A 24,437-nucleotide genomic window follows, 5' to 3' on the forward strand; every position below is an offset into this window, starting at 1 on the left:
TCTCTTTGTCTATTTATTATTGCCTACCTATATTAAAACAAAATTCAGAAAAAAACACCTAAATAATTAGGCTATTTATTGGAAAAATACTAAAATACTAGTCTACTAAAAGTAAACTGTTAACTTTCAGGTGTGTCTCAATAAATATGAATAATGTGTGTTGTGGAAAAGTTCGCTTCTTTCAGTAATTCAACTCAAATTGTGAGACTCCTGTATTAAATTCAGTGCACACAGACTAAAGTAGTTTAAGTCTTTGGTTATTTTAATTGTGATGATTTTGGCTCACATTTAACAAAACCCACCAATTCACTATCTCAACAAATTAGAATATGGTGACATTACAATCAGCTAATCAACTCAAAACAAATGCAAAGGTTTCCTGAGCCTTCAAAATGGTCTCTCAGTTTGGTTCACTAGGCTACACAAATCATGGGGAAGACTGCTGATCTGACAGTTGTCCAGAAGACAATCATTGACACCCTTCACAAGGAGGGTAAGCCACAAACATTCATTGCCAAAGAATCTGGCTGTTCACAGAGTGCTGTATCCAAGCATGTTAATGGAAAGTTGAGTGGAAGGAAAAAGTGTGGAAGAAAAAGATGCACAACCAACTGAGAGAACCGCAGCCTTATGAGGATTGTCAAGCAAAACTGATTCAAGAATTTGAGTGAACTTCAAAAGGATTGGACTGAGGCTGGGGTCAAGGCATCAAGAGCCACCACACACAGACGTGTCAAGGAATTTACTGAACCACAGACAATGTCAGAGGCATCTTAGCTAAGAAGAAAAAGAACTGTACTGTTGCCCAGTGGTCCAAAGTCCTCTTTTCAGATGATAGCAAATTTTGTATTTCATTTGGAAACCAAGGTCCTAGAGTCTGGAGGAAAGGTGGAGAAGCTCATAGCCCAAGTTGCTTGAAGTCCAGTGTTAAGTTTCCACAGTCTGTGATGATTTGGAGTGCAATGTCATCTGCTGGTGTTGGTCCAATGTGTTTTTTGAAAACCAGTCACTGCACCCGTTTACCAAGAAATCCTGGAGCACTTCAATGCTTCCTTCTGCTGACCAGCTTTTTGAAGATGCTGGTTTCATTTTCAAGCAGGATTTGGTACATACTCACACTGCCAAAGGCACCGAAAGTTGTTTAAATGACCATGGTGTTGTGTGCTTGACTGGCCAACAAACTCACCAGACCTGAACCCCATTGAGAATCTATGGGTTATTGTCAAGAGGAAAATGAGAAACGAGACCAAAAAATGCTGATGAGCTGAAGACCACTGTCAAAGAAACCTGGGCTTCCATACCTCAGCAGTGTTTTTTTTTATTGGTCTTATGAAGTATTCTAATGTGTCGAGATTTGAATTGTGAATTGGTAGGTTTTTGTTAAATGTGAGCCAAAATCATCACAATTAAAAGAACCAAAGACTTAAACTACTCCAGTCTGTGTGCATTGAATTTATTTAAAATTTCACAATTTGAGTTGAATTAATGAAATTAACTTTTCCATGACATTCTAATTTATTGAGATGCACCTGCATATATTGTATAGCCTATGCAACGGGCTAAAAAATAGTCTATCTGTTTAAAGTCCGTTTTTAAGAAGTCTACAAAAGTAGGTTTTAAACACTTTAAATACGCATTAAACGAATTAATAATAAGTAATTTTTGAAACGCAAAAACTATCAAACTGCATTTTAACGCTATCAAATGTTTCAAATTATTCGCAGCAAGAGTATGACGAAAACGAACTGCTTGCAGCTCCAAACTAAAACGCGTCTCAAAACGAGCAGAAGAGAAATAAAGGTTGAGTAAACTCTTACTAAAGAAATTATGGTGCAAACGCGCCATTGAGGATGCACTGACCACCATGCACTCACCCATGTCGCGTTCTTTGTGTTCGAGGGGAGTCGGTTAAAGTTCGGCAGCTGCTTTGAGTGGAAAGAGTTTCGCTCAACTGAACAAATGTGTCGCTCCGAGTCGGGACCATCGCTGCGGTGACGTCACTGTTTGGGGTCCCCAGACGGGGCCACTCTTTCCTCCATAAAGCGCAATGATGGTAGAGAGCGGAGCTTGGTCATTAGAAACAAATAAGCGATAAATCAAGGACGATAAAACAGTTTCATTCTCGCTCATGGTAATGGAAAATTTTGTTGTTTATTCATTACCAAAGAAAATTAACATTATATAGGTTAGACAACAAAACAATTATTTGGTATTTAATGTAGTCATAAACTTGTGGAAAGCCCAAAAAGTACAACTGAATATAAATTGCCTGATGCTCAGAGAAAACTACCATGGCAACCAGAAGGCAGGCTGGGAACTCTATTCAGTTTTGGCAACTTGGCATTATTTCAGCATGGCCTCACTAAGTGGGCAAACAGAGAAGCTCCACATTTCTCAGACCATGATGCCTGTGGAGCAAATGTCGACAATTTTGCAACGCTACATTTGGGGGTCTCATATTTTAATGGCTTATCTGGGGTGGCAGTTTGCCATTGGCTAATTAAGAAAAAGACAATAAGAGACAGTCTTCTAGGTGACAGATTGCACCATAGTTCTTAATGATTAGCATTACATAAAGTACATTTAATGGAAGTTTATCTTGACAAAGTAAGCTTAACCGCTGGACATTTTAATTCAAGGAACAGTTCACACAAAAATGAAATTTTGCCAAAAAAAAATAACACAACCACAGGCCATCCAAGATATAACCGTTTGTTTCTTCATGGGAACAGATTTGGAGAAATTTAGCATTACATCACTTGCTCTCCAATAGATCGTCTGCAGTGAACAGGAGCCCAAACAGCTAATAAAAACATCACAATAATCCACGTCTTGTGAAATGAGTTTGTGATTAAAAAATATCAATCATCAAGGCATTCAGACCTAAAATAGAGTCCTCTATCCATAATATTGGTTCTTCCAGTGAATTTTTAATTTTGAGGTGAACTATTCTTTTAAATGTTTTAATTAATTTTGTAAGTAACTGCTACTTGTTTGTTTGTAGACACACACACACAAAAACAGACTCAGCTTTCAAAATCTATTAACAATCAGTTACAGAAGACACCAGTAAAACAGTGATCTTTCTAACTGTATCTCCATAGAGGAATGTTAAAAACATGAATATAGGAGCAAAATTAATTTTTTTTCCTTAATGAAAAACTTAAATCAGATAAGATAATCATCTCTAAAGCATAAGCACTATATCAACTGCCACACCCACACACGTTTCAATGCAATACATTTATTAAGCAATCAAACCACATTAATTAAACAATGACTTCTTTTGCATTAAAAGAAAATGAGAAATTTCAATGTAAAAACTGCACCATAGAATAACCCGGCAAACACCGTCTCATGTGAGATGCAAAAAGAAGAGACAGGCTAAACACATCAACCAAAGACTGTGGGGGAGGCAATGACCTAGTTAGGGAGAAATGACTACATGAAAAGAACGACACATCTAAGCAGCGCTTCCATCATTTAAATGATATGAGAAACTTTAAAAAGATAGAACTGTGTGGATGCAATCACATACAGATATCAGATATTGCAAAAGAAAATGAGTGTAAGTTGGAAATTGCAGAACTCAAACTCAAAATTTAAAAGTTTAAACTGATCATACTGAACTGAGCATTTATTAAAAGTACTCTCTAAATGCTAAAGTGTTTGTTCTATATATGCGAAAGGTCCTCACAGATGCGGATTTGATGCATCACTACAGTACTGTCAGCATTGTTGTGCCAGGCATACTAATGATGGGGTCTGATCGTCCTACAGATTTAGTGGTATAACAGGCCAGTACTTGGGCTGTTTTTTGTCACAGTTGCGGTCAAAGGTGAGCTGCATGGCTGCTTCCATCCCCTGAATCTTTGCTGCATCTTTACCATACAGCTTCTTCATCTCCGCAGTCCTCCTTTCTCCTGGACGCTCTGAAGGAGGCAGGCTGCTGCGCCAGGAAACTCTGTGCATGTCTTGGTCAGCTAGAACATACGAGTCCTGCTGCTCTGCCTCCATCTGCTGTTGTTTCTCTACATAGAGGAGAAATCAGTAATGTCATGACTAGAAACATCACTTAAGCCTTTAAGATCATTTTAAGATGAAAACACAAGCTCAAGCTTGGTATTTTGGTGTTTGAGCACCTTGATGAGAAAAGCATAACATTTTCCTGACATTAGTTAATGCTACCACCATGACAACTCAAATAATACGTTGTAACTCAAATATGCATAATATACTACCTATACTAATGGATGATCACAGTTTTCACTTACGGATGTGGATTTTATATAGGACATCAAGTGCAACCAACCAACTCTAAACATTACAATAAACAGTTTGGTTTCTAAATGTTTATGTTTTTATGCCAATAATTGCTGCTGGCACAAACTATGCTTATTTGTAAGAAAAACTTTAATGTCGTTTAGTTTGCCTGTTGTTTATTATTTTCCAGAATTATGCCATTGCACATTTTGGAATCAGTCCATCTCAATTAGCCCAAAATTTTTAAAATAGAGACGCAAAATTGAGTGCACATGGAACCATAGGCGCCGATACCGTGGGTGCTCCGGGGCTCGAGCACCCACGGAAAATACCGAGCACCCACAGAAAATGAGCACCCACGTGTGCCAGTGCCAGACTGCCAGTAGGCTACATTTATTTAAAATTAAACATTGCAGTTGGCGCTATGAAGCGTCTGCCACACTGTGATTGGTTATGCTGTTGCCACTATCAAAAGAAACCTCGAAACATAAATGAGGTAGACATTCCCAGAAACTCATTATTTTAGTCGCAACAATCAGTTAATGGAAACGCTGTCCTTTCGCAATAGTTTTTTAATTAATATTTACAAAACATTAATTTCCCAAGAAGCTGAACGCATTAGCGGTTACGTGTCAGTTAAACTTTTCATCTCCAATCCTGTTTGTATTTTTGAGAAGTGACGCTGTTGTGTTTGTTTGTATCGACCGCTGTCCATTAGCCTAAGGTTCTGAAATGCAATATTTTTTGAATAGCCTAGTCTATTTTTTTTATTTTTTAAATGGCGTGCGCCCTTGAGCACCCACGGAGAAAAACATAAATCGGCGCCTATGCATGGAACCATCATAAATCTTTCCACCCCATGGTCAAATTATAATTTGAATAATACTTTATATAAAAAAAAATCTTTATAATAACTGACTTTCTATTAATGCAGTACAGTTAATGACAACTGTATGTTGTCTCCCAATGGTTTACATTATGCACAAATTAGCATTATTTGATTAACTAATCAAGTGTTTTTGATTAGGCTATGTTTGGAGTTGAAATCCAAAGGAAACTGCCTCATTCTTATCAGAAACTGAGAAACAAAATAATTGCAACCCCGTAAATAATGATAGAGAAATTAACATACAGTTTCATGATATTAAAGAACATATAATTTTATACGCAGAGTCTTGTAATCCCAGGAAAGTGCCCAGACACATAACTGTACATTTGAATGCTGACAAATAAACACTTTATTTCTCGTCTTCTGAACTGTTGACAACAAACACCCGCTTACCCCCATTGAAAGGCTTAAAAGAGCAAAGAAAATTTTTTTATGTAACTTCGACTGGATTATTCTGAAAGCGGAAAGTCAAATACACCTAAGATGCTTCGAGGGGGAGTAGAAGATAGACAAATTTTCATTCTTGGGTAAACTAAGCCTTTAAGAAACCCTGCTCTACATTATGCTTTATTTTTATTATTATTATTATTATTATTATTATTATTTAAGATAGCCTTGTCCTTGCCATCGGTGATCATATCAGAAAATATTCCTGTACCATTTGAGAATCACTGTTCTACACTTTTGTCAACCAAGCCAGTGCTTTAAATATGAGATCTCATACTATCAGGGCAGTATTCAACCACAAATGAATAATCCCAAAATGATTGCAGTGAATTATTAGAATGCACTTCTCTTTTAAGCAGGCTTAGTCTATAAAACAGATGGTCAGTGTGAAGAGACTGCATGACTGCAGTGGGGACATTCAGGGATAATGAGTTTGGCACAGCACCACTGCTCCTTTTAAGCTCTCATCCAACATTTCCCCACATAAAAAAATTATCTAAGCAAATCAAATTGGTGAAAATAAGATTTTTGGTTGTCTGTGCAATCAGTATGCATTTTCCTGATATTTCTAGTTCCTGGTTCTCACTTAATATCTGTTTTTGTTTTAAGTTTTCTATTGTGTAACATCTATTTTTTGTTCGCTTGCTTTGATCGGAGTATTTATTATGTTTCTGCTGTCTTCTGTTTAGACTTACATCCTATTCATTTGTGGTTTCCCTTTTCCTTTGTAAAAGGACCATGATGAGGTCCTGAAAGGCGACATATAAACCTTTTTGAATTATTATTATGATAAGTAGCTCAAAAGAGAGGACCCATACAATCACAATGTTCCAGAATTAAACAAAACCAAAATAAACTAAGTTAGTCCAAAAACTGTTTCAGGAACAGAAAAACTAAAAGTAGCTCTATAATATTTACAATAATATAAACTATATGGTGGTCTATAACTATATAAGTGCTCATAGCTTAAAGGTCAGTTTTTATAAAAAATTCCACATATGTTATCAAACACTTACTGAGTTCCTGCTTGTGACGCTCTGTCTGGGCAAAGTATTGTCGCAGCTCTTCTGAGATGTCCATGTTACTGACGTCACACTCGATCTGACTCTCATCCGAACTCTGCTCCTCCAGCTCACTGTCTGAATCAGTGGTCTCATTCTCCCTTTCTTCTTCTCTACCTGTCGTTCTGTCTCTGTGAGTGTTCCTCCAGCTCTCGTCTGCATGCCAATCCGAGTATCGCTGGATGGCAGAGGGGTACATGGCATACAGTGTCTGGAAGTAGCCAGCCTCCAAAGCTTTTCTGTATGCCCGCTTATGCCTCTGGTGCCAGCTCATGGCCTGCTGGTAGTGCTGCCAGTATCGGGTGTAAACCGGATGCGAGTACCACACCTCTCCATCACCTTGACTAGCCTGGAACACAACAAACGTTTCTGATGTTGACTAATCTGTGAAAAGTGCTTAAAATGATCACTCTGTCTCATATAGCCTTGATTGGCTGTATAATATTAATCAGTCATCAATCATTTACACAGAAGTGTAAGACTTACCATTATGAAGAGACGACTAGTTAATGGAATCTATTTCTGTACCTGTTAGAAGGAAATATAATAGCTTTATTTCAGTCACCATTAAACATTTATGTATGTAAAGCAGTGGACAATGCAGGCGAATAATTTTGCCATAGTAAAGATTAACGAAGTTATCTTGTAACTTCGGGAGTGCTCTTTAATCAACACAAGTGTACTATCAAGAATCCAATAAGTAAACGTATTAGACATTAAACTTAAACTAGCAATGTTTAGTAGCACTTCTCACCACTCATGCTTTCCTCAGCCACGAGAGTCCGAATGTTGTCAAAGTTGTTTCAAGAAGGAGATGGCAATCTGTCGTTCAATGGCTTGAGCACGTGCTCCTTATAAGCCAATCATTTTGGGGCTATGGCTATGACGTTTCGGAGTTTTACGACAGCTGAACGGCTCTGAGCTGAAGTAAACAGAAAACGATTCGATTGTACCTGTTTCTATATGGTATATTGGTTGTACAGGAATGTAATTCCTTTGATGACTTTGTGAAATTTTGTTTATTCCCCATAGACAGTGTATTTATTTATTTTAGACTTTGTTAACAAGTGTTTTAACATTTACATTTAGTCATTTAGCAGACGCTTTTATCCAGTATATTTTTTTACGTGGTTATGTTGTTCATGCATTTATTGTTCAATAAAAAATCTTTGCCTGATAGTGCCGTAAATGACTTGTCTAGTAGTAGTCCCTTGTTGGATCTCGTCGTGTTAAGCATTGTTCAGCAAGATTGAAATCTCCGCTTGTAAAGCGGTGGCTCTGGTAACATGTTATCACACGTCCAGTAGGTGTTAAAATAAAAATTATAATCGTAATCTAACGACTGCTACAGATGCGAGCCTACTGAGAAACGTTGAACAATATTTGTTCTCTCCTGTGACATCTACAGAGACGAAAGCATGCGCGCGCCCTCGTGATGACGACGTAGTTCTCAGATTCGCGCATATACTTGCGTCCGTCCGAGTTGTTGGACCGTTCAAGATGGCGGAGTATCTTGCGTCCATTTTTGGTACAGAAAAAGACAAGTAAGCTACATTAACATATTTAGTTTGAACGGTGCAATATTACCTGATTTGTACGCTAACATACCTGTTTGTCTGCTGAGTGTCTGCTGAGCTTTTCCATCCGAACGCAAAACTATGTTTTTGTGTTAGATGTGAAGCTTCCGCATAGCTCATGCTGCAGGTTACAACGGTGAAAGCAGACACTGACGCCAGTTTTATAAAACATTTTAAATATATCTAATCTACTGACAGCATGAATTAAAAAGAAGCTTCAATTTCTCCAGTTTTTCAGTAGTTGGGATTAAAATACTGTGGCTTTGACCGTTTAAAAAGTTAAAATGAACACAAGGATTTTGTCACTGATGTCAATGGCAATAACGTTATTTTGTCATAGTAATCATATCTTGGAACAGTCTCCGTTATGTTTGTTATTTCTAGGGTCAACTGCTCCTTTTATTTCAAAATTGGAGCTTGTCGTCATGGAGATCGGTGTTCTAGATTGCACAATAAACCAACTTTCAGTCAGGTATGTTTACATCTCAAACTTACACCCCTATGTTTTCATTTCCACCTCATTAAAATGGGTATATTGATGTTTAAAGTGAAACCTATTTCATATGTTTGCTATGTGAAATTTTAGAGTGAATGAAATATTTAATTGTGTACATATATATATATATATATATATATATATATATATATATATATATATATTGACAATTGCTCATATTGTATGGAGCAAATTTTGTAATAATATTCATCAAACAAATCGGGCGTTTTGCAAATAAACTTTCAAACAAACACAAAATGATTTGCAAATACAAAACTCTGTTTGAGAGAAAATGTGAGCTATGTGCAAATATGTATTCTGCGTTACAGCTGTGAGACTCATTTGCCTCATTTGATTTTCTCACAAATGCATGCATGCAGATTTTCTCACGAATACAATTGATCGTATGCACAGATAGCTCTTTATAACTTTCAGATATAGATAAGACAGCTTGTAATCTTCCGGTGAAGCTAATTTTATATGTGATATATATAGGTAGAGACTCACAGAAACCTCTCCTTCCTCATTTCTTAATCAGAAACTGAGAAACAAAAGAATTGCAACCCCGTAAATAATGATAGAGGAATTAACATACTGTTTCATGTTATTAAAGAACATATTAAGTTTATATGTATAGTCTTGTAATCCCAGGAAAGTGCACACATAACTACATTTGAATGCAGACAAATAAACACTCGTAACTTTTTAGGCAAAAATAAATAATATCTTACCTTCATAGCCATGGACACATTTTTAAAGTCTTGTAAAATGTTAAAGCCTTTATAATTTCTTAACTCTGTGCACTAAAATTCACTTTATTAAAGGTTGTCTCTTGGCGAAAAAGAAAGACTTTTTAAAATGAAAATGAAATGATGGTTATGACCACGAGATGGCAGTAGAGGATCAATCATTAGCTGCAGCTGCCATTTCAACCACACTTTTTTTTCACGTCTTATGATTTATTATACAATAAATATTCTAACAAATTTAGTATTTTATCGGACTGAAGTATAAATTATAGGAAGTGCAGGAAGTCACAAAGCCACTTGTCATTTAAAATAAATAAATAAGACCAGATAACAGCCTTAAATGTTGAATTATACCTATATAGTTAAATACAAATTAAATAAGCTGGTATAACAATTAAATAATGCATTCAATGTTTTGAAATGTTTAGATTTAATGAATAAACTACATGGTTTAAGTTTTATCCAACACAGACTTGTTGCTGCTGTAATTTTGTTAGTCTGAATTTAGTCTGAATCACTCAATGCACATCTCTATTTTGACATCGGTTCATCAGATGATTCATTCCGTTGCCACTGTCTATAATAGCAATGACGTTTGGTCCTCTTAGACAAAGTTTTCTCTAAATTGTAAATAGATTATGCAGAAAAACGGAGCAAAGGGTGCTCTCCTAACGGCACAGTACAGTTGACCGGAAATAACTGCGCTGGCTTATGTAAAAACAGGCACTGTCAGTCAATTTACGCTAGTCTCCCGAGACTCGAAACACCTGTTTAACTTCTCAGGGAATACAGCAGACAACATGAGTGGGGAACAGGTGAGTATCTGTCTTACTATATCTATAATTAACCGTATAGATGTTTTAAAGGGATAGTTCACCCAAAAATGAAAATTATGTCATTAATAACTCACCCTCATGTCGTTCCAAACCAGTAAGACCTCCGTTTATCATCGGAACACAGTTTAAGATATTTTAGATCTAGTCCGAGAGCTCTCAGTCCCTCCATTGAAACTGTGTGTACGGTATACTGTCCATGTCCAGAAAGGTAAGAAAAACATCATCAAAGCAGTCCATGTGACATCAGAGGGTCCGTTAGAATATTTTGAAGCATCGAAAATACATTTTGGTCCAAAAATAACAAAAACTACAACTTTATTCATCATTGTCTTCTCTTCTGTGTCTGTTGTGAGAGAGTTCAAAACACAACAGTTTGTGATATCCGGTTCGCGAACGAATCATTCGATGTTACCGGATCTTTTTGAAACAGTTCACCAAATCGAACTGAATTGTTTTAAATGGTTCTCGTCTCCAATACGCATTAATCCACAAATGACTTAAGCTGTTAACTTTTTTAATGTGGCTGACACTCCCTCTGAGTTAAAACAAACCATTATCCCGTAGTAATTCATTCACTCAAACAGTACACTGACTGAACTGCTGTGAAGAGAGAGATGAACACTGAGCCGAGCCAGATAATGAACAATAGACTGACTCGTTCACGAGTCAAGAACCGGTTGCATTGGTTTTCGGATCACCAGTAGTTCTTTCTGACAGTTCGATTCAATAAATTGGTTGAAGAAAACGGTTCACCGGTTCTTTTGCGCTCGACGTAATGGCGTCATTGGCGATGATTGCCCTTGATTCAAGCATTCGGTTTACCTGGGCTCATATCATTAGCACAGAATCAGTTCAGAATCAATCACCAAAAGAATCAGTTCGGTTCAGACGCTCTGTGTGTCAGTCTGCTTCACGCTGAATCACACATGCGCAGTATCATCAGCTCCTCGGTTCTCGAATCGGACACGTCTGACAGAAACGGTTCTTGAATCGTGAACGAGTCAGTCTTTTGTTCATTATCTGGCTTGGCTCGGTGTTCATCTTCAGTTCTCTCTTCACAGCAGTTCAGTCAGTGTACTGTTTGAGTGAATGAATTACTCCGGGATATTGGTTTGTTTGAACTCAGAGGGAGTGTGAGCCACATTAAAAAAGTTAACAGCTTAAGTCATTTGTGGATTAATGCGTATTGGAGATGTGAACCGTTGAAAAAGATTCAGTTCTATTTGGTGAACTGGTTCAAGAAGATCCGGTAACATCGAATGATTCGTTCGCGAACCGGATATGACAAACTTCTTTGTTTTGAACTGTCTTACAACAGACACGTAAGAGAAGACAATGCTGAATAAAGTCGTAGTTTTTGTTATTTTTGGACCAAAATGTATTTTCGGTGCTTCAAAAAATTCTAACTGACCCTCTGATGTCACATGGACTACTTTGATGATGTTTTTCTTACCTTTCTGGACATGGACAGTATACCGTACACACAGCTTCAATGGAGGGACTGAGAGCTCTCGGACTAAATCTAAAATATCTTAAACTGTGTTCCAAAGATAAACGGAGGTCTTACAGGTTTTGAACAACATGAGGGTGAGTTATTAATGACATCATTTGCAAATTGGGCGAACTAACCCTTAAAACAAAGCGTCCCTACTACGGTGTCAGTGAAATTCACAATAAATGCTGTAAAACATGATTGATTGGTTCAAAAATCAGTAGTGATCTGGTTAAACATTTAACTAAGTATATAAAAACTTTCCATATAAAAACTGATCCATTCTCCATACCTCTTATCCTCTGCTGCATCGCCGCATATAGAATATATAGGCTACATATGTTGATACAATTGTTCAACATTCAAAACAATGCAGGATTATAACAATATATTGCCAACATAGTGTCAGCTGTGTACCAAAAATTGTGAGTGTTTTTGATTTCATTTTTATGTTAGGTCAAGTAAGATTTATTGTCATTCTGCTATTTATGTTGAGACATAGTCTACAGTGCGTAGAACTGTTGTAGGCTACCTCTGCAGTTAACGTTTAAACTAGTATAAAACTACACAGACAACCTACTGAAAGAAGTTGGCAAATGTAATTATACAAGTAGGCTACTACAGTATAATCAAACTAGTTTAGGTTCAGGTGAGCTTTATTGTGATTCAGTTATATAAATGTACTAAAATATAATGTAAACATTAATATTCCTTACGAAAATTAAACACATTTTTTACAAAATAAATACCATGGTGTTTGTAGTAAAGCTGCCGTTATAGAAATGGTCACATGCAAAAAAACATGGTTACCACACTTTTACTAAAGTAAAACCAACTTTAATATTCCAAATATTATTTTCTAATCATTACATTGTTAAAATCATTCTGAGATACTGGTAAACCACTGTTTATTAAAATGCTGAACTAGTATTATATCAGCATGAAGCCGTGAACATGATCCTTCTCCCTAATTTACAGGACAAGAGTGACACCAGAAGAGAAATGTTTGAGACACAATTATTTTAGACACAAATTATTATACAGTGTTACAACATTTAAAAAGTTTTCTTAATAAAGTGCACATCACAAACAATAACACATTATTTGTGGACGTATGCAAAAAAGAAACATGTTCTTATTAAGCACATTTTATTGTTTTTGAACAGTTTAGCATCTTTTAAGCAAACTAAAATACCAATTACAAAATACTGAATTATTATATAAAGGGATAGTTTACCCAAAAATGAAAATTCTGTCATTTACTCACCCTCATGTTTCAAACCTGTATACCTTTCTATGTTCTGACGATATTGTTTTCACGTTTGCTTTACTGGGACAATATCAAGAATGAAGAATCTTCAAGATGATAAAAAATCTATTAAAAAAATAGTTTTTCAATGTAATCTTTGTATCCATTTTGGATTTCTGAAATAAGTTTACAGGCCTACCATTTTCATTAGAAATATGATTTAATGAGGGTCATCACTGAGTAGAAAGTGCTGAAATACTCAATCTTGAAGTCCATCATTATTGTCAAAAATTTCTATTTCCGCAGTATTTGTTTATGAATGTTTTTATTAATTGCATTTATTTTTAAATACTTTAATCATATAAATAATATTAAGAATATTATATTTGAACGTGGCATAACCACCTTGCAGGAGCCATTGTTGTCATGTGACAAGAAAATCATAAAACATAGAAGACCCTCATCATAAAATATGTTTGAAATCATTGCTATTTATAAAATCAAAGTAGCGTAAATGATGTTAAACTATATAAACCGACATTAATTCAAATATAAAATTTCTGAGAATGCGTTCACGTGTTTTCGACTAAAATGTTAAAACATGGTTTCTTTTTATCATGTCTTTATTAATCTTGTCATTGACTTACACAGTTGTCTTATAAACACAAAGCTATTTGGAAGAATATTTGTAACCAAGCAGATCTCACAATCCATTAACTGCCATTGTAGGAAAAATGATTATGATCGTAACATGAGGGTGAGAAAATTATGACTATTTTCATTTTTGGGTGAACTATCCCTTAAACACATTACAGTAGTTTGGCTCATTTCTTTTAACCTCCACCCTCAGCTCTTCCTGGAGCGAGCTTCAGGTGTTCTGCCATCGCTGCATCAGTCTCAGAGACTCTACCTCTTCACAGCATCTGAGGGAAGAGAATATATTTCTTTTTAAAATAAATAAAATAAAAAATTTGACATAAATGACATGCACCTATTTTCAAAATTTCTTTATGGTCTACAGCTAAAATAAAAAACCTTGGAACAAGACGAATGAATCATGAATGAAACATTAGAAAAAGGTAATCAACATGCAGTAGATTTTATTTTTATTGTATAAAAGATGTTGTGTTTTAATGTGTTGCTGTTGAGAAACACCTTTAACTGGGTGTGTAACTGTGAGAAAGTGAACAGGGCATTTCTGATAAGACAGGAGGGCTGTGATGTCCCCTGAATAATTAATTAAAGCGTACCAATAAAAATTACATCAATAAGTAACTTTTAGCCTAGTAACGTTAGCGAATGTTAGCCATACCATAGAATTTCAGTTGAAAATGTGGACATCATTTCTCTCGGTTCCTTCGTGTCAAACAAGTAAAACTCAAGCACGTTAATCAAATAATACAAAATGTACTTACCCAACAGTAGATTTTATATAATATATATCGATACATCTCCCTCCTCGAGTCCTCTTCGAGTTCTCTCCTCGTGGTTGCCTGCTGAATGTTCCGGAACCGGAAGACCGCGAGATAATCTATCCTATCGCGGGATTTTGTAATATCATGAAATATATAACAATGTTTTGTGTCTACATCTTGGCAGCACCGTTTTGGCAATTACATACAACTCAGACCGAAATGGTGACCGGATATATATCTGTTTTACATGTATATGCATAGATTCCATAAAAATAATAACAATGAATACATAAAACAGGTTGAAATGATGACTAAATTGTAGCATGCTAATCTCTTAACCACAATGGGCAGTTTGTCATTATAATTTATTTAAACAAGATAAAGTAAATATATTTAGTTTGTATACAATTTTTTTTTCCCTGCTTGTCTTGCTTGGAGTCTTTTCACAACCGTGACAAAACGTGTAAAAGACGTCAGTGGACGTCTATTCACAACGTCTTTAAAACCTCTTAAAAACTACTTGGTGCACTCAAATTAATTATTGCAGTATTAATCAAGGTGTAAGCACAGCTTTTGCATATTCCACAAGGATTTCATAGAGGGTCACGATGGACGTGTAATGCACGTGTAAAAGACGTCAAATAGTGACGTCCTCTCACAACACGGGTAAATATTGAACTACACGCAGCTAAAAGTCAAAGTAACAAATTATACATGCAACCCCATAGAACTATAGACATGTACAAACATATCTGAATTCATTTTTAGGAAATGTTCTGTGTTACATATTTCTACCGATTTATGCTGTCCTACCGCGACTATTTTTGGACGGGCACACGACGTCGCTGTCGGACCAATGTTTGCTGGGACCCGTCAGATTTTCCTACACGGGTTTACTGCACATGCGCACATCAATATCACGTCAATATAATTAAGCAAAAACACATTTTAACCGATTACTCGATTAATCGATGGAATTTTTGGTAGAATACTCGATTACTAAAATATTCGATAGCTACAGCCCTAGTTGTTTATAGTGTATAATATATTTCGGGTCTTGGGAGACTAGCATAAATTGACCGACCTGACCTTTGCATTTTCTCTCAAATAGAGTTCAGTATTTGCAAATCATTTTGCGTTTGTTTGAAAGTATTTTCGAAAGTTTTCCTTTGCAAAGCAGGTTGTGTTTATTTACCAAATGCTGGATTTGTTTGATAAATATTGGCACAAAATTTGCTCCATAATATTGTCATATCTTGCCACACTTTTATTGAAAAGGTTTTTTTTTTTAACATCATAACAGAGTAGGCTTGTATTTGCATATTCACTTTACATGTATGTGTTATTCTTTAAGTTTGATATAATGCTGCACTTTAATGGAAGTTTTGTCAAATAACAAATTTTATTTTGCCTTTCACTTACTTAATACATTCATGACATTTAGAGTAAAGAGTCATTTGTAGTTCATCCATAGCTTCAATGTTAAGGACTATTTTGTCTTAAAGCACCTGTTTTTGGGGCCTTTAACAGTGTTATTCACCATAGTAAGTTACAATGCTTATTTATGTACATTACGATTGTCGATTTTTTTCCATTGCACATTTTTGAGCTTAATAATACAGCATGTAGTTTAGATTAAAAATAAATATATACAAATAATATGTATATAGAATCAGCTGTATAAACTACCTTCACAACTTTCACTTGCACTGATATACAGTAGCATGATGTTTTCTTTTCTTTGGAAAGCTCCTTTCTTGAACCACATGTTCCAAGGCATGTGATTGGCTGTTTGTTACTGATGTCACATTTTCATGTGCACATTCTCCGTGAACTCAGGATCAAACACTGAGCTGACAGAGACAGTTGATGATCAGCATCATGTTACCAACAAAGCCTGTGTGTACATTGTTCGGTTTTGTTAACTCAAAACTAATTCTGTAACCCAGAGTTTGTTCAACTACCATCATGGTACATGCCCCAGATCTAAGAGTGTTGGGTAATCCATTACTTTCTAAGATGTGCTTATTAAAGTTAAATGGTCAGCTTTATATGAGGTAGGATTATTATTATTATTATTATATTTTTTTTTTTTTTTGGTGAATAGTGGTCCCTCTGGTTTTCAGTCTTTTGGATGCACAAAGACAACTTTCTCAGCATCATTTGCAGCTCTTTTTTGTGTTACCAGTTATTTTTAAACATATTTTGATTTCTTCCTTTCCAGACCATCTTGATTCAAAACATCTACCGTAACCCCCAAAACAGTGCACAGACAGCAGACGCATCTCGCTGTAAGTCCCACTTTTCCTTGAGATAATGCTAGCTCGTGGGTTAAGCAAGGAATCCCATTTCTGTCCCAGATAAATTGAGATAAAACTCAAAGTTAATGTAGAGGCATCCTCAGTGCTGAAACACTGGACCCCTACTGTACTATACTAAATTACACACATCAAGTAAAAAAGTAACTGGAAACTTGCTCTTTCTAATAAACAGTAGTTTCTAATAAACAGTAGAAGTGTTCTAGATTTGTTATTATAATGTGAGATTGTCCAGGCATTTTTTTGTTGCCCCTTTTCCAACGACATGATTCCTGAACCGTTTTATACTTGCTTGTACATTCTCAAGCAATTTTAAACCATTCTATTAAAGAAAAATTGTTCTGATTTGGAACCAGGGCCTCATTTATAAAGATGTGTACAGAATGATCCTAAATGTGAATGTACAGCAATTTCTGAAATGTACCAACAAACAATTTATACAATGTCTATAGCACAAAAATAATTCCTTAAAACATCCTACATTATTAATCACACTTCATCTTAAAATTAATTCAGTTCTTTATGGTTTAGAAGTAGGATCAAATGCGATCGTACCTGTGTTTTATAAATGAGGCCCCAAGAACCAATTGCATTAGAATGGTTTATAGTTAGGTTAAATTTCCTGAACATCATCAAGTTTGGCTAGCTACTTCATCCATGCTTGCTGTAAGGAGCAGTTTCTAATTTCTTGCTATAAGTAATCTTAAAAATTACTAATAGGAGAAGCATTCAGAATTGATCTGCATAGGCCATGTGTGCTCTACTTGCTATATATTCTTCTACTGAGATACAAGGGAATTGGAGAGCTTGCAAAAGAAAGTAAAGAAATGCAGGAAATGCTGGGTTCATTTTCACTTAACCTGTTACTTCACCATACAGTTTGTGAAAGCTCTTAGATTGCATGAAAACCAGCACCATATTGATGAAAAGGGGGTATATGAGGGTTTGTGTGGATTCTTGCCTAAAAAATATCATTTTATTATTGTTGTTTACTCTTAAGGTAGGTATGAGTGCAGACTCCAGTGCTGCACTCCTTTTTTTCCATCCAGTGAAGGATTCTGTACTTTTACAAAAGTAGATATCTTGCTTTTGGTTTGGATATGATAACATTTGTTTCAAATATTTAATGATCTGCATAAGCGTAATTTGAGCCCTTGTTTCAAGAATATATATGTTAACTAAGCTGTGCATATTTACATGATTGTTTACAGAAGATTTTTTTCTGCTTCATCAAAGCTTTAAGACCTTTACGTACTAGTTCTCTTGTCATCTTGGATGGATCTCTGGCATCTCCTGCTGACCCCCACTCTACCCAGTTCACTTGTTTTCATGAATTGCCTAGTTTGTAATGTTGATATCTCATGTGGTCTGTAGACCTGGATGCTAAACAGTCTTAGTTTCTTTTACAAAGATGCACATTTTGTATTTCAGACCATTGTCCTCATGAACATATACCGTAACACTCAAAACTCTGCCCAGTCTGCTGATGGTTACACTGTAAGTTGCCCCCCACTTGCTTGCAGGAGTCTGCGGCATTGAACGTTTCTTTATGACTGGCACATATCAAGAGCATCCATAACAATGTTAAATGATTAGATCCCGTAGTTTTTTTTTATTTTTTAAATGCAACTCTGCAGTGATTGAACCATGGCCTTATGTTTACAGGTATAATGAAGGTCTAGTTAATTCTTTATTTTGATTTTGCAGACGCTTTATCCCAAATTATGCATTACTCCAAAAAAAAGTTGTTAGGATATATTTATGGGTAATATATAACAATGATACCTATAATATAACCTATAATGATTTGTAATGTTGTTTTCTCAGGGCAACAGATTTGTCTTTGACCCATATCATGATTCCCGGTAGTTACAGTCTAATCAATACAAAGGCTTACTGCGTGTCTGCCAGATTGGCCTGAAATAATGTCATTTCTGAATTCTTAGTTTAAACATATGATCTGTTGATCATCAGACTTCATATTTAAATATATCCTGTTGGTTTGTTTTAACGCTATCCAGTAGATTTATGATGTTTCAGTTAATCTAAAACTATGCTATGGGGGCTATATATCAAAATATTGTACTCTAATACACCTTTCTGTGTTCTAATTATATATATTTTAAATTGTTGCTAGGTGCTGTTAGTGATGTGGAAATGCAGGAACATTATGATGGGTTTTTTGAGGTGAGTTCTCATTAAGGATGAGTTTTGTTTTGTTTGATTTTTTTTTCCTGCTTCATGAGGCCTGTGGAACTGATTCAGAAATGATTTGGTATCCAAAGGGTCAGAATTGAGTGTCTGAGTTTCTGTGTCTTTCTGTACTTTTTACCATGCTAAATGCCTCAAATGTGCACATCTAACATCTACTTAAAGTGATGTTCCTAGAAGAACAAAACTAATATTTACATATAGATGAAACCATTAAAAGCCATGCTGGTTGGGTGAGGGAGAAATCCTGGCAACCCAAGGTTTTTAGTTGTGAAGGCCTGAATGGTGCATAGACATTTACAGTAGCTCTTCCTCATTTCATTTTTTCAAAACATTTTCACATAAAACATTTCTTTAGTGATCTAATGTCATATTTTGTAATTATATTACATTGCATAATGCTTAATTAGAATTCAGCAGTTAAATTAATGTGATGGTTTACCCAAATGTAAAGAAGAGTGAAATGTAATGTAAGAGTAAAACATAAAAGAAATAATAATAATAATGATTCTTTCATCATTTACTCACTCACTCACATGTTGTTCCAAACCTGTATAACTGTCTTTTTATTTCTTTCCTTTAACACAGATGATTCTTTGAATGTTAGGGTCCAAACAACATTGGACCACATTGGCTTTCACTGTATGGACAAAAAAAGTCATACAGGTTTGAAACAACATGAGGGTCAGTAAATGATGCCACTAATACATATATACATACAGTACAGACCAAAAGTTTGGACACACCTTCTCATTCAACGAGTTTTCTTTATTTTCATAACTATGAAAATTGTAGATTCACACTGAAGGCATCAAAACTATGAATTAACACATGTGGAATTATATACATAACAAAAAAGTGTGAAACAACTGAAAATATGTCATATTCTAGGTTCTTCAAAGTAGCCACCTTTTGCTTTGATTACTGCTTTGCACACTCTTGGCATTCTCTTGATGAGCTTCAACAGGTAGTCACCTGAAATGGTCTTCCAACAGTCTTGAAGGAGTTCCCAGAGAGATGCTTAGCACTTGTTGGGCCTTTTGCCTTCTGTCTGCGGTCCAGCTCACCCCTAAACCATCTCGATTGTGTTCAGGTCCAGTGACTGTGGAGGCCAGGTCATCTGGCGCAGCACCCCATCACTCTCCTTCTTGGTCAAATAGCCCTTGATGCCTTCAGTGTGACTCTACAATTTTCATAGTCATGAAAATAAAGAAAACTCTTTAAATGAGAAGGTGTGTCCAAACTTTTGGTCTGTACTGTATAAATATATAGGCACTATTCCTTGAAATAGTTACTTCTGCATTTTGCAATGCTAATTTATTATGTTTTAAACAGGAGGTCTTTACGGAAATGGAGGAGAAGTATGGAGATGTCGAGGAGATGAATGTGTGTGATAACCTTGGTGATCATTTGGTCGGAAATGTTTATGTGAAGGTACTGTAAAATTCGATTTTTTTTTTATTTTTTATGTTTTGTGACATTTGCTTGATTGAACCAGACAGGTTTATGAAATTAACCGTATTTCAGTATTTCAAACAGTTTACTTTGTTTTTATTGTCTGAACAGTTTCGGAGGGAAGAGGATGCTGAGAAGGCTGTATTGGACTTAAATAATCGATGGTTTAATGCCCAACCAATACATGCAGAGCTCTCACCAGTTACAGACTTCAGAGAAGCCTGCTGTAGGCAGTATGAAATGGGGTCAGTGTCTCACACTTCATTCACTATTTGTTTTTTAAACTGGAATGGGGTTATATTAATATAGTTTATATTACAGTAATACATGAAGAGTTTGGTTCCAAAATGCAATAAACACCATTAAAAAAGAGTTTCTGCCAAAATCAGTATTGTATCTGGTCGGTATTGAAAAGTAAATTTTTTATTTAATGCAAAATGCGATATTCACAGAGTTATCAGGTCATGTTTTCTTCCTTTTTATCCAATCCACGACAAACGCCAGTCTCCTTTTTTGCAGAATTCAATATATCCTCTCAACCAATCACAGCGCACCATTCCATGCATTCCTGACAGTAGTGTTGTCAAAAGACCCAGTACTGTGATACCAAGTCGGTACTAAAAACATTAAAATGTCACGGTACCAGGTTTCTTTATGTACTGGTGGTATTGAGTACCTGGTCAACTGCGAAGCAGAAAACGCGGACTGAGTCTCAAAATCCAGTCATGAAGATGAAACTTACATTTTAATATGGAGTCACGGAATTTGAAGTTAGCATAAATTAATCAAATCAAATCTCCATATGGACCAGTATCTGTAAATGTTAAGCCGTAAAAGTTGGTTGAAATATGAATCCTGCATGTTCTGTGCATCTCTGTGTGAATGAATGAATGGCAGAGACGTGTGGGTTTGTTTACTACATAGACTGAAACACGTGACGCTTGCAGTAATTTCAGCATCTGCCGTCTCAATGAGGACATGAATACATAAACAACATCACCAGAACTGTTCTGAGTCACTTCACAAGCATTTTACCGTTTCATTTAAGTAAAACCAGTGTCAATTTAAAGGGTATTCATGTCAACCCGTCAAAATAAAAGTTCATTTTTACATAAAGGCATTAGTGCTAGAAACATTACTATTATTTAGTAGAATGTATGTGATACTGCTACTACTGTTGAAAAAATGAATAAAACTTTTTTTTGAAGAAGTAAATCACACAATATTTCTTCCATGATAAAAAATGTTTAAATTTCATTAATTAAAAGACAAATTAAATTTGGGTGAAACTTGTTTACGGTTTTTCATAATTATATTACTTGTAGAAAAACTTTAAACACAATTGTAAGTAAGTATAAAGAATGGCATTGGTTTTATTTATTTATTTATTTTTTTTAATTAGCATATTTTGTGTTTTGCTTTGGTACCGAGAACCATGGATTTTCATTGGTATTTGTACCGAATACTGAAATTGTGGTACCATGACAACACTACTAGACAGTAATGGTGGTGTTTTGAATACACCCGGCATCCTAGTGTTCCTCATGTACTTTGTACTTTGTGATCAACAAACAAGGGCTGCACAATAAATTGAATGTAATTGTCATGCACATCTCTTCAGTAAAGCCAGTTCTGTGATTTAATAGTACTGGTAAATCTCCATCACATGCTTTCAGATTAAAATGATTCCGATGCCGTGGATCACTGTCAGTGTTATGCTATATTGTGCTCATTAGATGAATCGCATTCAATTATGAACGTGATATTGATTTGGTTTGTCAGTGTTCGTGTTTTTGTTAATGCCATTTATGGTTTTGTTAATAAAGCACATAGCAATAGTCAACTAAATTAATGTAACATGGGAAAGATTAATCAATTTATAGCATTAACGAGGTGACCCGTTGAATTAATTTTGGTCAAAGTGATTAATTTATTTTTAGTCCAGTTTCTGTATATAAGATTAATACTAAAGTTCATAGGCTGTCATATGGGGATCAACTTACTATGTTGTGTATTTTCATCAAAAATCTTTCATATTGATTAAATGGATTTATTGCGTTTTGGGAAAAAAATTAAAATATTTTATAATAATTCTTTGAGAATCATAACATTTTTACTCAAATGAATCAAAATGGATTTATTTCATTTTGGAACCAAACTCTTTACATATATATACAAACCCGATTCCAAAAAAGTTGGGACACTGTACAAATTGTGAGTAAAAAAGGAGTAAAATAATTTATAACTCTAATAAACCTATATTTTATTCACAATAGAATATAGATAACATATCAAATGTTGAAAGTGAGACATTTTGAAATGTCATGCCAAATATTGGTTCATTTTGGATTTCATGAGCTACACATTCCAAAAAAGTTGGGACAGGTAGCAATAAGAGGCCAGAAAAGTTAAATGTACATATAAGGAACAGCTGGAGGACCAATTTGCAAATTATTAGGTCAATTGGCAACTTTGGCATCAATTACAACATCATGTCTGCGTAGAAGAAGGATCCGGGTACTGAAATGGGCAGCCTGCAGTCCAGATCTTTCACCCTTAGAAAACATTTGGCGCATCATAAAAAGGAAGATAGGACAAAAAAGACCTAAGACAGTTGAACAACTAGAAGTCTGTTTTAGACAAGAATGGGACAACATTCCTATTCCTAAACTTGAGCAACTTGTCTCCTCAGTCCCCAGACGTTTGCAGACCATTATAAAAAGAAGAGAGGATGCCACACAGTGGTAAACATGACCTTGTCCAAACTTTTTTGAGATGTGATGATTCCATGAAATTTAAAATCAACTTATTTTTCCCCTAAAATTATACATTTTCTCAGTTTAAACATTTGATATGGCATATATGTTGTATTGAAGTTTGAAACTTCCACATCATTGCATTCTGTTTTTATTCACAATTTGTACAGTGTCCCAACTTTTTTGGAATCGGGTTTGTGTATATATATATATATATATATATATATATATATATATATATATATATATATATATATATATATATATATATATCTCAGTGACACCACTTTTTCCGTCTTAACATCTCGTCTTACCACAGGGAGTGCACTAGAGGTGGTTTCTGTAATTTCATGCACTTGAAACCCATTTCTCGAGAGCTGAGGAGAGAGCTTTATGGACGTCGTAGAAAAAGGTACCAAAAACCATCTTCATCAAAGGCCAGTCTTGTGCCTTTCATTAAAGTTAGCATTTTTGTTTTTGTAACGGAAATGATCTTTCCTTTAGACATCGTTCTCGGTCAAGATCTCATGAAAGACGCTCTGGTGACCGCAGTCGTGGAGGTCGTGAACGTGAGCGGAGAAGATCAAGAGATCGTGAACGGTCTGGAAGATTTTGAGCCATGACACAGTTTTGCTTCCTTTGTTTTGTTGCTTCGTGTCATCAACCAATGACCAGCATTTGTGTGAGACATCAGATGCCATCTTTACTTGCTTGAAACATTTAAGTTTGTCACTTTATTTACCTTTTTTAAGTGTACGTTTGAAAGATTTTTGTTTCTCAATAAAAATGCATTTTTATAAATTGTCTGTGTCACATGTGTGGGGTTATTAAAATCTTAGTCATGATGAATCAGACCTGCAGGCTTTCAGCGAGTGTTGTAGGGGTGTGTCACTGCATTTCTATTAATTGGTTATGTATTGCTCATACAACACAATGGTATCAGTTTGGAAGCAGATCAAATTTATATCACTACAAAAAGATCAGGAATTATGTATGCCTTCGTAGTAGGGATATTGTTATAAGAGGCAATCTTGCAGTGGTACAGTTAAAGATGGTACTTAAAAATACTACTGTACTGGAAAACAGTTTTTATCATTGTATTCTATCAAAAATCATTAAATCTGATTATTTCCAGTGCATACACCTTATTTATCCATTGTCACCGTGGCTAGTAAGCATGACATTTGAATAAAAGTAAGAAAGAAATATCTTTGTAAGAGAAA

The 24,437-nt window shown here is 35.3% G+C and overlaps 3 protein-coding genes across 4 annotated transcripts in view; 1 reads left to right on the forward strand and 2 right to left on the reverse strand.

Annotated features, from left to right (window-relative positions):
* The window catches only part of gpm6ba (glycoprotein M6Ba), an 80,660-nt gene extending 78,630 nt beyond the window's left edge, over positions 1-2,030 (reverse strand). Inside the window, exon 1 of the mRNA XM_059554116.1 lies at positions 1,875-2,030. Coding sequence (XP_059410099.1) covers positions 1,875-1,878 — 4 coding nt within the window. The 5' untranslated portion in view covers positions 1,879-2,030. The remainder of the gene's footprint in view (positions 1-1,874) is intronic.
* Positions 2,031-3,656: 1,626 nt separating this feature from the next.
* On the reverse strand, positions 3,657-7,523 carry gemin8 (gem (nuclear organelle) associated protein 8). The gene is made up of 4 exons (XM_059554154.1): positions 7,415-7,523; positions 7,147-7,188; positions 6,616-7,009; positions 3,657-4,031 (listed from the first exon to the last, which is right to left on the reverse strand). Exons 2-4 carry the CDS (start codon positions 7,147-7,149, stop codon positions 3,775-3,777), a joined length of 654 nt encoding a protein of 217 aa, XP_059410137.1. The 5' UTR covers positions 7,150-7,188; positions 7,415-7,523; the 3' UTR covers positions 3,657-3,774.
* A 583-nt stretch (positions 7,524-8,106) lies between these two features.
* On the forward strand, positions 8,107-24,015 carry LOC132143680 (splicing factor U2AF 35 kDa subunit-like). Of its 2 annotated transcripts, none has more exons than XM_059554120.1 (8): positions 8,107-8,204; positions 8,622-8,709; positions 16,699-16,765; positions 18,930-18,979; positions 20,339-20,437; positions 20,570-20,703; positions 23,534-23,626; positions 23,719-24,015. In XM_059554120.1, exons 1-8 carry the CDS (start codon positions 8,161-8,163, stop codon positions 23,828-23,830), a joined length of 687 nt encoding a protein of 228 aa, XP_059410103.1. In that variant the 5' UTR covers positions 8,107-8,160; the 3' UTR covers positions 23,831-24,015. The 2 variants fall into 2 exon arrangements, with proteins under 2 accessions (XP_059410103.1, XP_059410104.1); XM_059554121.1 differs by having other exon boundaries at positions 8,149-8,204; positions 8,597-8,709.
* The last annotated feature ends 422 nt before the right edge of the window (positions 24,016-24,437 follow it).

The sequence above is a fragment of the Carassius carassius genome, chromosome 7, assembly GCF_963082965.1.
Source record: "Carassius carassius chromosome 7, fCarCar2.1, whole genome shotgun sequence".
Classification (NCBI taxonomy): Eukaryota; Metazoa; Chordata; class Actinopteri; order Cypriniformes; family Cyprinidae; genus Carassius; species Carassius carassius.